General features: G+C 37.4%; 1 protein-coding gene across 2 annotated transcripts; it reads left to right on the forward strand.

Annotated features, from left to right (window-relative positions):
• The first annotated feature begins 7938 nt into the window (after positions 1 to 7938).
• Positions 7939 to 10607, forward strand: LOC142377513 (uncharacterized). Of its 2 annotated transcripts, none has more exons than XR_012769524.1 (2): positions 7939 to 8820; positions 9127 to 10607. XR_012769524.1 is itself a non-coding variant. In XM_075461698.1 (2 exons), the coding sequence occupies exons 1-2, from the start codon at positions 7997 to 7999 to the stop codon at positions 9133 to 9135; spliced, it is 780 nt and encodes a 259-aa protein (XP_075317813.1). In that variant the 5' UTR covers positions 7939 to 7996; the 3' UTR covers positions 9136 to 10607. The 2 variants fall into 2 exon arrangements, 1 of the variants encoding a protein (XP_075317813.1); XM_075461698.1 differs by having other exon boundaries at positions 7939 to 8767.
• Positions 10608 to 13882: the final 3275 nt, after the last annotated feature.

The raw sequence follows: 13882 nt of genomic DNA on the forward strand, positions 1-13882 counted from the left end.
AGTGCAACACCGTTGCAGCAGCAAAAGTGTAAGTTTAAATGTAGTCCTTTGCAATCACAATAATATTACAGGGAAACTGCTTGAATGGTAGCCCATTCATTTATTTCATTTAGGTGCAATCCCGCAGGGGAGAAGCGCTTCTGGCAGCAGTTTAAGATGAAATATAAAAACATTGTTCAAACAGGTGAGACCTCGGCATGGAGGTACCTCATTTTGATCATGTTTTACACTGTAAAATAAATATTAAGTGGCTATTTCACTGTGCAGTTATTTTATTCCCAACATAATGCTGTTTTCACACACATAAACTATGTCTTCTCATCTATACCATCCCTCCATCCATCCTGTATCTATACACCGCTGAATCCGTCAGTCGGGTCGCGGGGGGGCTGGAGCCTATCCCAGCGGTCAATGGGCAAGAGGCGGGGTACACCCTGGACAGGCCGCCAGTCCATCACAGGGCCACATAGAGACAAACGAGACAAACAACCATACACACTCACAGTCACTCCGAAGGACAATTTAGAGTCATCATCTATATCATGTTCTGTTAAATACTTATGCCTATTTAAACTAACACAGACTTCTACTGAGCCAACAGAAAGAAGGCAGATGCCCGTAAAACGGGTGGTGCCCAGCACCGCCACCCCTAATGGAAGGCCAGTGGCTGAGGGAATCCACCCCCAAGACACGAGTGTCTTTATAAAATATAATAGACCTATATATGTCTTTTTTAAGCCTATTCATACAAATATTTATTTGTCTTTTATGTCTTTTTTTTTCTTTTGTCCCAACACATTCTGATGGTGTCGCTCAAAAAGATAATTGTCTGTAAATGCAAAAATCTATGCGCGGTCTGATAACCATCTCCGACGAATATTTATTTCTCTGCGCAATAATGCTGCACCTTCATCCACGGGATCGTTGTCAAAAGGACATGTTCGTGAAAAAAGTCGTCTCCTACTGTGCCTAATGGACTTATAGAAGTAGAAGAACTCGCTCTGCTAACTGAATGAATGAGGAAATCAAATGGCGTGTGTGGCTGAAAGAGGGCGGAGACAGAAAGAAACTCAAGGTTTCTTGAATAAAACCTGGTCCCGACCAGGTTAGGTTCAGAGAGTCTGTTACTACGGTAACTGACCGTGAGGTTAAGTTACCTCTCTTTGTGAAACAGGCTAGAGTTACCCCTCTTTCTCGGGGTTGAGTTACCTCCCTTTGTGAAACGGAAAACTCATGGTTTCCCTCATTTCAGGGTTAACCTACTCAGAGTTTTCACTAAACCTGCTACACTGTAAACCCGGAATTTGTTTTCAATTAAACGTTTTAGTGTTCATTACTTATTCTATTATGTTTTGTAAAAATCTATGTAATTACTAAATCAAATTAGTTCTTTGGATTAGAAATGTGAAAATATACACTGCAATGATCATGTTAAGCAGAGATTACATATAAAGTTATGTTCTGTGAGGGAGGGGCGGAGCCTATTTGAAGTTCAACTGAGAGTCAAGACCCGTCCTGTGTGAGAGCGTGACCAGCTCGATTTTTGGAGAAAACTGAATTGTGTATTTAAAAATAAACTGTGGATGTTTTAAAGTAGTTTTAACGACACTAAGTAGACGGAAGAGTGTGTAAAGCAATTATTAAGATCGGTCTGGTTGCTAAACGTTTGCTAAAGGTTAGCTTAGGACTGCACCAGTCTTAATTCATTATTGCTGCAGTGAATTATTTGTGTTAATTTTTATTTGTTAATTTCAATGTTTTCTGAAATAAAATAACTTGAACAATTTAAAAGTATTTTTTAATTTCTTCCTTCCCATACAAATTTCTTTTTAAACAATATATTGTGGCGTGCTTTGGGTGTGTTGCCGCATTGCATTATGGGTGCTCTCTGTTTCCCGTTTATGTGCTGTATTTAGTGCTGTGGTAGAGTTTGTATGTGTTTTATGTTTATGTTCTGTACGCAGTGACGGTGTAGTACAAGGTTTTTGTTCGTGTTGCATTTTAACTAAATCTGCACCATAACTGAAAGTGGTGAGATAGAAAGTTACCACCACTTGTTCGAATACATGTGGGTTGGTTGAAATTCACTATCGTTCCTGTGAATTGTCTGTCAAGATAAAAGTGCTTACTGCAGGAGGAAGTCTGGACTAAGCCTTTTCTTGCCTCCACCTCTACCATTATTACAATGGTATATACAAACTCTAAATCAAAACAGTATAAGTCATTAATTAAAATTTGAATACAATACATTACTTATATCAACAAATGATGTTAAGTAATGCTTTTATATATATTTATGTGCATTTGACCTAAAATGGTTGGCTAGACCTCAGAAAAGAGATAAGTTATGTGAACTAATGGTTTTGAGTAAAGGTTACTAATGTAAACTTGAATATGTCTAAGTTATCTATGCCAATACAACTTAAAAGGTTTAGTTTCATGTTTTGTAAAAACTTAAACGGGATAAGGCAACGGGTTTCCACGCGATTTTCTAGTAAACTCAACTAGTTCGGGTTAAGAGTGTACGTGAAACGGACCTCTGCTGTGATGTGCCTGTGTGAACATTAACTGTGGAAAAAGACCAGATCAAATTGTCCGCACGATCTCCCAAACATCTCTGGTGTTCAAGTGTGAAAATAGCTATGTGTCCATGCAAGTCTAGCTTTGGTCCGACCAACAAAACAGCTTTACCACGAGGCACAGACAGACTATTTGTTTTCTGCAACAGCAAACGGAACAAAAATATTTATAAAAGTATATGAGAACTGAAAATAATCAAACATGAAAAAACACATATAAACACACTAAGAACAGAGGAAGTAAATGGAAAAAATAAAGCTAACAGGAATAACAAAGCTGCAATATGACCTTGGGTGTCTAATGAAAAAAAAGTGTCTGAAATGAGTCTTAGTATAGTTACTCAACATCCATTTCACAGCTGCTGTTTAGAACATCATGTTACATGTTGGAAAGACTTAAAAGGAAACCTTAAAGTCCTCACTGACGAGAGGTTTTGTCCATGACTCACAATCCTGCGCAATATGTGTTCACTGTCTGCTGACATGATCACCGCAGTCTCAACTTGAGCTCAATGTGCTGTTTCATTTAGGACATTTTATAACAATGGAATTTCATGAGAAAATTCCCACGTTACAACTGTGTTTTGGTAAATCACAAGCAGATGATATACATCTTGGACAAGATTAGCGCCGCAAAGGAGCCCAGCTGGTAAACATTTACCAATGTAAGAACTTACAAACTCTGTTGGTGGGCCTATAAATTGTGTAATTGAATATTTAATTAGGAAGTATAGAAAATTGGGTTGTATGAAGCAAAGGAAAAAGACATGACTGCTCCAAACTTTTTTGTTTTCAGCTTTTATTGCTTGGTTTGTGTGTTTCATTCCTGCCCTGACTTTTTCTTACATATCCTGAGAGAAGAACTTTAAAATCAGGAGAGCTGATCTCATTTATAGTCTTGTGGTGCCCACATATCCCCTGTGTCCTGTCCTTCCTGTTGTTCTTCACCTTCCCCTGCAGCGTCTTGTCTCCCTTTTACAGCTACATGCATAGGTTGATCGGCGCAGTAAAAATAGCACTATTCCCCTTCCCATCCTCTGAAAAATCCAGGGGCTGGAGAGGATGCCAGGTTAACTTTTAAAGAGCTTCTTCTGCCAGAGAGCAGTCCATGCAATAGATTGAACATAATAGATTAGAATCTGACTTTGGTTTAGGACCATTAACAGATTACGACCAACAGAACCTGTTGACTACACTGGAATAGACAGGATATTTAAACAAAATCATAACCATTTTCTCTGTATGTTTCATTGATTTTTTGAAACACAAGCATGTCACAAGATTAAAAAAAAACGTAAGGGATATATGCAACAGGCACCAGGGTTCGCCTCATCTGTTTTTTTTTATTTATAAATACTACTCTAAAAGGAAAATGGAAGGTATTTGATTATACCAAATCCACATGATAGAACAAGAAGCAGATAAGTCCCTACATGCCTGAATTCCAGTACTCCCCTGTCTCTTCTTTTGAGTTTCAGAAAAACAGAAAGAGAAAGTTGTGGCTTAGTAGTTTTATCCAGTGTAGATTGAATGACCTTTTGGACACTTCGAGCTTTGCAGTACCAGTGCTTTGGGGGTTTCTCGGAAGGATCAGCTAAAAGAAGGTCAGTGTCATTTTTTATTTTTTTTTATAAGACCTTTCCTGGAAGTTTCTCAAATGGAACCGCCGGATTTGGTTTTAATCGACGCACAAAAGAAAAGCAGGGTGGCTTGACCTGTGACACAGTGACAAACTAAAAAAGTTCATCATGGCTCCACACTGGTCCGTTCCATGAGCTGAGAAATTCCAAACAGATTGTCAAGCAAAAACAATCATCCACTGCTTCATAAACAATGTTTTTTTATTTGGTTGGGACCAAATTTTTGAGGGCCCAGTTGCTCTTTATTTGAGCAAATTGCTCCTAATGCTTGTTTGGTATGCCAGCATATAAATGATCATTTAAATTTCTTTTGTAACAAAGGCCTCTTTGATGGGTGCCAGTGAGTGACTGTTGGGATCCACTTAACCCAACAAACAAACCTTGTTGGTTAATCATTATGTACATTCTTCCCCTGAATGGACTAGATTCATGAATTAAGGTAAACATTTAGTTTTCTGTAGTGTAAACTTCAGCTGGACTATGGACCTTTCTCATCTGCATTTATATCATTTCTAAAATCCATAGTTTCTTCATCTTCATGACAGAGTGAGTCTGAGTAAGCAAGTAAATGGTGTCAAAAGATGCTGTTAATCAGAAAACATTCACCAGAACACCTGCAGTTAGTTCAAGGGGGCATTGTAAAAGCTCAGTTTTTGAGTTTTTCTTTGGTCTTGGTCTCCTGATGGAGTTACTTTTACCCTCACAGCGTTCCAAACAGGCAGATAAAATGGTGTAAACACATAACTGAACATTTTAACTCACACAGTTGTAACACAGAAGTCCAAATCCACACTGAGCTAATCAAAGAAATAGTTTAAGGACAAACGGCCTTTGAAGTGGAAGAGAGTCAAACATAAATTTAATGTAAAAGGGCATTGTTACAGTAAGCCAAAACACTGTAGGTTATTATTTGGTTATATAAAAGGAATGGGTGTGGAAAATGTCCCATGAACTGAACTCCATATCAGATTACACTCACTGACCAGAACACATGTTAAAAATGTCAGTGTAAAATACTGATTTAACTGATTTGTTTTTATCAGGTTCACCACAAAAACCCCTCTGTGTCCCAGTTTTCAGGATCTTTGTTTGATCTCATGCCATCTTGAATTTCTTTCCGGCCACATCATGCTCTGGGAAAAATCCTCTGTTATTGAGAATGCTGCAAGAAAGGCGAACGACTATTTGCACTGGGAAAATGGGGATGGTTTCAGCTTCCTGTGAGGACACGCTTGTGTTTCTTTTTCTTGTTTAATTCTTCTGGAACCTTTGTGGCAGAACATCTCAGCTGGCCAAACATAATAAAGATACGTCCATCCCGAACGCTGGATGAAATATGTTTGTTTGTCACTTCGGTTGTCTCGGCACAATATTTGGATAATCTGGGTCATGTTACAATTTGATAGTCCAGCTTTAACTTTGAAAAAAATGTTTTGTTTATAAAATTGGAAAGCTCCAGTATCGTGTTATTTAAAGAGAAAACTTCATTATCCATTCTTGGATGAATAGACAGTGTCTGTGTCTATTCGGTGTATCACAACATGCATTTGCTTTCTCTGAAGGTTCTCCGACTTACTTAAGTAGTCCAAGTTAATTGTTTTTTTAGTTTTTAAAAACATGTTTAGAAGTGCCAGTCCTCTCCATGCATCTTTGTATATAAAAAATGTATACAATTACCCATCATATGCACATGATAATGATCATATATGATGTTAAACCTTACCAATTCATCAGTAGAATTGTCCAAAGAAGACGTTTCTGGTTGCCTCAACAGTGGCCTGGTGTAAAATATTTTTCATTTCCAAAAATATGAATAACTGGTAATCATTTAAATTCTCGTCTTTATATTTATCTGTGGTAAATTACATTGTTATTTTCAATGTTTTACTTTTTTTTCTTCTGATTTATGCCATAGCAAAAGTTTGCGTTTTGAAGATTTGCTGCAGATACAGTATAGCAGCAAACAATCTCTAAGTGAGAACAGATTTAGAATACAATTAGCAAAGAAACAAACACCTAAGATTGGATGTGACAGTCAGACTGTTATTCAGGAGTCAAACATACTCCTTCACACTGAGTTACTGCACAACTGAAAAATATTCTCTTGGATAAATCTTTCATGACGAAGGTATTGTGGCGGAAATTTTAGTAAGGCAAAGAGTCAGTTATTTTCTGAGGAGATAAGGGCCCTCATTTATCAAACTTGCGTAAGACGAAAAACATGCGTAGGTCGTGTGTACGTTCTTTTCTGCGCAAAGGTTGGCATTTATCAAATCCATCGTGAGCGCAGGAAAGATGAAATCGCCACGACAGGTCTGAAGCAGTGTACGCACTTTTCCATTTTGACTTGCGGTGACTGCAATAGCATACATAAACAGCAGCGTCACTAGTGCGTGCCTCATGAGTCGCAACAAATCTCTAGGTTAAAATTACAGACTTATCACTTCAAAGAAGGCCCATGTTTTATTTGACTTCAACATAAATATAAACATAAACGCAAATTAAATAAATAAAAAAAATAAACAAGTACAACTCCGTAATTGGAAGAGTGATGGCTCATTATTCAACCGCCTATTTAAAGTGATACTCCAGAGTAGATTCAACCTGGGGTCATTTGAACCGTGATATCCAGCCAAGTAGCCCACCCGCAGTTTTTTCGATATTGGCTGATCATCAGCTGAGTTACTGAGTTATCCCGAATAGCTTCGTACAAGGGTTAATGGATCCTGGTCCGTATCTCCAAAATTACCACACTAAAATCACATGCCATGACACCAAACTTCTACAGGAGTACAAATATGGTCTGTACTCACAAAGCGATGCATTTGGAAGTTTGAAAATAGTCCAGGAGTTTATTATTATCAACACAAGCCTGATAGCTTCTCTGCAGCTAAAGCTGCGTCGACGTCACTTCAGAGAGCTGGGAGCTTCAAAGTAAGATGAGGGTTGATCTACTACTGTAGACAACAAAGTATGTGCTATATTCTACATGTTTTTTTATGAATTTTTTATGTTGAAGAGTTGTGAAATTATTTTATCAATGGAGAAATTGAGCAGCCTTGCTTTGTTGTCTACAGTAGTAGATCAACCCTCATCTAACTTTGAAGCTCTCAGCTCCCTGAAGTGACGTCGACGCAGCTTTAGCTGCAGAGAAGCTATTAGGCTTGTGTTGATAATAATAAACTCCTGGACTATTTTCAAACTTCCAAATGCATCGTTTGGTGAGTACAGACCATATTTGTACTACTGTAGAAGTTTGGTGTCATGGCATGTGATTTTAGTGTGGTAATTTTGGAGATACGGACCAGGATCCATTAACCCTTGTACGAAGCTATTCGGGATAACTCAGTAACTCAGCTGATGTTCAGCCAATATCGAAAAAACTGCGGGTGGGCTACTTGGCTGGATATCACGGTTCAAATGACCCCAGGTTGAATCTACTCCGGAGTATCACTTTAAGAGGTGATTCTAGCGGCGCGGTAATGGCGAAACGATGGCAGACGCCAGGGGGTCGCGCAAGATGGCGACTGCAGCAGACGTGTAAGTGCGAAGCTCTGCAGCATTAACGAGTATCTGATGATAATTTGACGAGGCCAACGGTTTGAACGGCTTGTTAAACGGCTAAACACCAACCAAACAAGGATAGAAGAGTTTTGATAATAGGTTGAAGATTCTGACGAGTGACGACCTATGGACATTAACTCTCCTGACATGTGCGTCAACTAAGCTACAAGCTAGCCTACGAAGCTAACACCAACATTGCACCAGTGAGCCGAAATGACAAAGAGAGACGCAAAAAAAAAAGAAGTCACAAAAGGAAATCTGGTGATGGACATGGAGCCAGAGGAGAGTTTCTACGGCTTGTGTTCTCCTCTTCCCGAGACTCCCAGCAAAAGTCCAAACCCGAAGAAACTGTGTGGAGAAAACAAGGAGAAGGACACGGTTTCTAACTCCGACATCCTCCAAGCCATACGTGAGTTAAAGCGGGGTTTTTCCGTCTTTGAGCAGCAAATGAAACAAAACACTGCGGACATTAAAGAGGCAAAAGAAGTAATGAAAGGGCTTAATTTTCAAGCTAAAGAAACGGAGGATAAAGTGATAACGCTGGATAAAAGAGTGGACGAACTGAAAGAAAAAACCGAAGAAGGAGAAAGATACAGCAGAAGATGGAATCTGCGCCTCATCAACCTCCCAGAAAAAGAAAACGAAGATGTGAGGCATGAAGTCCTCAAAATATTGAGCCAGATTGCACCGGATGAAAAAAGTAAGATGGGGTTCCTGGTTGACACGGTACACAGAGTGGGACGCCCGAGGGATGATAACAAACCGCGTCCAGTCATCATCCAGTTCAACATGCGGACCTTCAGGATTAAGATTTGGAGAGAATCACGCAACGCTGACATCCTGAAGAAGATGAACCTCCGTATGGCCGAAGACCTGACCCGCTTCGAGAAAGACTGCAGAAACAAACTGTGGCCTTTAGTCGAACAGGCACGTAAGGATGGAAAGAAAACCAGATGGCAAGGGCCGATCGTCTTCATCGATGGGGTAAAATTCACTGCGTGAAAAGCCAGCTCTGAAGACCATGATGCTTATTAAAAGTAAAAAAAAAGAATATTAAGAAAGCTCATTACAAGTAATGTTATGGCCTCAAAACAGCACATTTTATATGCCTGATACTCATAATGTTCAGAGTTTTTCTAACTTTTCCAAAGGTAGAGAGTTTTTATAAAAGCTCTTTTCTTGTTGTTGTTTTCTTTTTGATTGTTCAAGTTAGTCGGCATCCAGCTATTTTTATTTTTTTTATTTATGGCGACCAACAATTTCATCAACCTTAAAGTACTTTCTCTTAATGTCAATGGTATACGCAATATTACCAAAAGAAAGGCAATTTTTTTGTTTTGCAGAAGGTCTAACGCCGATTTACTTTTTCTACAAGAGACACACTCCTGTGAAGATGATCGTAAATTCTGGAGAAGTCAATGGGGAGACCAGATTTATTTAAGTCATGGTTCTAACAACTCAGCAGGAGTAGCTATTCTGTTTAATAAATTTAAAGGGGATGTTATAGAATCTCACTTATCTGAAGAAGGTAGATGGATTATTTTAGTGCTTAGAGTAAACAATGTGATTCTGGTGGTGAATAACATTTATGGTTATAATTACAATGCTCTAGCAAAAAATATGATTGTCCAACTGACAGCAAAACTTTTGAAGCTCAAAGAGAAATATAAAGAGGCCCACTTAATAATTGGCGGTGACCTAAATGATGCAGCTGATGACTTAATGGACAGAGTACCAGCAAGAATATCTTCCAATTCAAGATTTAAAGTGATATCACACTTAGGTGAGCAACTTAATGTTATAGACGCCTGGCGATATATCCACCCTTACCAAAAAGAGTGTACATGGAGTAATGCTAGTGGTTCTTTACAATCTCGAATAGACATGTGGTTAATATCTTCTTACACTATGCAATATGTTTCCGAAATATCACATAGTTATGCCCCCTTTTCAGATCACAAAATGATAGTCATTTCCTTTACTAATCCTCTAAAACAAAAAGCAACACTGCGTGGTTACTGGAAATTAAATTGTAATTTACTGAAAGATGAAGCTTTCTGTAACTCAGTCAAAGCAATTGCTGGGAATATTTTCAATGAAAAAGAACTTAGTAATATACAAAAATGGGAATTTTTTAAATTTAAAATCAGAGAATCAGCTATTAGACACAGTAAAGAAATGAAAAAACGCAGCAATCTTAAAGAATCTGAAATCATGAAAGAACTAAATATCCTAATAAACAAAAGTTCCCCTACTCCAGAGGAAGAAATTAAACTGATAAAATTGAAAGATGATTTAGATAGTTTATATATTAATATGACCAAGGGAGCCTTTGTACGCTCCAGGGCTAAATGGTTAGAGGAAGGTGAGAAGAATACAAGCTACTTTTTCGCCCTAGAAAAAAGGAACTACAAGAGGAATAATATCACATCTCTAAAAATAGATAATTCTGTAACCTCCAACCCAACTGATTTAGCAAATCACGCTTTTCAATTTTATTCTGACCTATACAGCTCTAATTATAATTCAATAAAAGGTGAAGAATTTATTAATAATGTTAAAGAATTTACTCCCAAAATATCAGATAATTTTAAATTGGATTGCGAAAAACCTATCTCTAAAGTTGAAATCCTTGAAGCTGTAAACAAAATGAAAAAAGGTAAATCTCCAGGAATGGACGGTCTTCCTGTCGAATTTTACCAGTGCTTTTGGGAAATAATTGAAAGACCTCTTTTTGAAATGCTGAAAGAATGTACAAATAATGAAGAAATGACCACAACCATGAAACAAGGCATAATAACTTTGCTTCCCAAACCAGACAAAGACCACCTTCTGTTGGATAACTGGAGACCAATAACATTGCTCAATGTTGACTATAAAATACTAATTTTCGCCAGGCGTTTAAGAAAAGGTTTAAGTGAAATCATACATGAAACTCAAACTGGCTTTATGAATAATCGCCACATAAGTTGCAACATTAGGTTTATCCTTGACTTAATAGATTACTCTGAATATGTTGATTCAGACGCTTTAATTTTATTTTTAGACTTCTACAAGGCATTCGATAGTGTAGAGCATCAATTTTTATTTAAATCTCTTCAAACCTTCGGTTTTGGTGAACATTTTGTATCCTATATTAAATGCTCTATAAAGATATTAGTAGCTGTGTCATGTTATTCCCAAATACCACAAAAAGATTTTCAGTGTCTAGGTCAGTCCGTCAAGGATGTCCTTGCTCCCCATTTCTCTTTCTTATAGTCGTTGAATTGCTTTCAATACAAATTAGACAGAGCAATGTCTTTCGAGGGTTAAAGATTTTTGAGAGAGAGATTAGGATAACTCAATTAGCGGACGATACAGTCTTATTTTTGGAAAATAAACAACAAATAGAGACAGCACTTAAGGTAATAGACACCTTTTCTGTTGCTTCAGGTTTAAAACTTAATTTAAAAAAATGTGAAATACTATGTCTCTACAACACAAATGAAACTCTTATATGTAAAATACCAATTAAAGAAAATATTAAGTATCTTGGAATTTATATTTCTAAAAATATAATTGAACGTCAAACAAAAAACTTCAAACCTAAAATACAAAAAACTAAAAATATTTTCAATATGTGGCTCCAAAGAGATCTGTCCCTATTAGGTAGAGTTCTTCTGAGTAAAGCAGACGGTATCTCTAGATTTGTATATCCTACTCTCTCTCTTTTTGTTCAACAATCCCTTTGTAAAGAAATAAATAATACCCTAATAAGTTTTGTCTGGAAAAACAAATGCCATCGTTTAAAAAAAGAGATCTTGGCAGCCCCAAGAGGAGATGGTGGTATGGAGCTGTTAGACTATATGGATGTGAACTATACCTTTAAGACAAAATGGATAAAAGAATATTTGAAAAAGCCAGAATCTCTTTGGTATTTTATACCTCAGAATATTTTTGGGAAAGTTGGAGGGTTACCTTTTCTCCTAAATTGTGATTATAATGTTTCAAAATTACCCCTAAAATTATCTAAATTTCACCAACAAGCCATTTCAGCAGCAAAACTATGCTTTGTCCATAACTTCTCTCCACATAAAACTATTATATGGAACAATGAGTTCATAACTAGGAAAAATAAATCACTATTTCTGAAACATTGGATTGAAAAAGGAATAATATATCTTAAGGATTTACAAAATGATGTAGGTGAAATTTTTAGTTATGAAGAATTTCTTAGATCTAAAATCTTCCCTGTTACCTATAAAGAATTTCAAACAGTGATAAAAGCTATTCCCAGTGGCATTCTCCAATTGATAAAAGGTCATTTTGAAAGGCAAGAGGCAGAGAAAGTTGACTTTACCCTCTTTATTAATGGTATAAACATTATGAGTCACCATTGTAACAATAAACATATAAGGAATCATTTTTTCAGGAAAAGGAAAATTACACCTCGAGGAAAATTTGTATGGTCTTCCTCTTTCTCTGACATTAATTGGAAAACAACATGGCTCCTTCCACATAAATTTGTTATCTCCAATAAAATCAAAGAAGTTCAATATAAAATTATACATAACATCTACCCCACTAACAAATTTGTGTCAAAATTTGTCAATATTGATGCCAATTGTGTATTTTGTAATGCCGAAGTGGAAACGATTAGGCACCTTTTCTTTGAATGTAATTTTTCCCAGATTTTTTGGAAAAAAATCGAAGCTTACATCACATCACATTCCAACATACCAATTAATTTGAATGCCAAAGATATACTGTTATACTATAATAATAAAGATAGGAAAATGCAACACTTAATTAATCTGATTATTCTAATTGCAAAATTCCACATACATAAAACCAAATTTTCTAAAGGTCGACCTTTCTTTCCTGTTTTTGAAATTGATTTCAAGAACTACCTCGAATGTATTAAAAGAATTGATAATAAAAAATGTATACACACTGTTAACATAATTGAAGGAATATTTGGAGAAATATAATATGTCCTGCCATTTTCTTTCTTCCTTTTATTTAATTTCATTTATTTTATTATATTTAGGGTACCTATGTAATGACTTATGCACCTTATCCACTTTATGTCTCATGTCTCAGTCAATGTTCTGATTGTGATTGGAACTTTTAAATAAAGTTTGAAGGAAAAAAAAAAAAAAAAAAAAAAAAAAAAAAAAAAAAAGATGGCAGACGCCAGACCGGCAGGATTTCTTTCGGGAAAATGATGAGTGGCTTATGAGCCGTACAGGAGAGGCGCTTTAACACTGCGCATAGTACGCTTGCCACTGTGGAGAGGTGTACAGGGCTCCTAAAGGGCAGGTGGATCTGTCTCTCGGCTACGGGGGGAACCCTTCTAAATACGCCCGAAAAGGTATGCAATATTATTATTGCATGCGGAGTGCCATTTCCAGATGTACATCCAGAGGACCCCATACCCAGAGATCCCTACCACCAGCCTGCACAGCCAAGAGCGCTCAGGAGGAGAAAGGAACTTATTCAGCGATTCTGACTTTTGGTAAGCATTCTGTTATTCAAGGAAAAAAGACGTAGCTCAGGCCAGCCACCCTCTCCTCCAAGGCACTCAAATCCAAACCTGGATCGGAGCCCCCCCCCCCCTGTTTGTGACATGCTGCGTCGGAGAGCTCTGCGACCTTCTTTGGTGGCAAATTTCATATCGGACCACTTCTTCCTGATCTTATTGGAGAAAAAGTAAAACATCGTTCAATTTTAGATTTCATTTAATCTGGAGTTTATCACATTTTATTGACCATCACAGTAGGGGAAAATACATAACTCGTCCGGTCTGCGATTTATATCACCAACGCTGTTGACAGCTGGGACGGCTGTCAACAGCGTCTATCCATGTAGCAAATTCTAGAGGTGCGGCCTCTCAACCCCTTTTTGTAGAAGGCGTGGTTAGGATAATTACGATGGATTTCAGCCGCCAGATTTATCAACAGCCGCTCGGTCTTACGATGGGATTGGTGTGGTACGCATGTTCTGTGAATCTCACTTGAGCCTCTGCGTACGACGAGTTCTCCGCTCATATCAACGATGCTTTCTACGACGGCTTGATAAATGAGGGCCAATGTGTTTTAAATAATATCTTGCAAGAGA

This window comes from Odontesthes bonariensis, chromosome 3 (genome assembly GCF_027942865.1).
Source record: "Odontesthes bonariensis isolate fOdoBon6 chromosome 3, fOdoBon6.hap1, whole genome shotgun sequence".
Classification (NCBI taxonomy): Eukaryota; Metazoa; Chordata; class Actinopteri; order Atheriniformes; family Atherinopsidae; genus Odontesthes; species Odontesthes bonariensis.

What these genes read in the sequence shown, in the direction of transcription:
- LOC142377513 (XM_075461698.1), top strand. Translation starts at nt 7,997, where the DNA reads ATGACAAAGAGAGACGCAAAAAAAAAAGAAGTCACAAAAGGAAATCTG.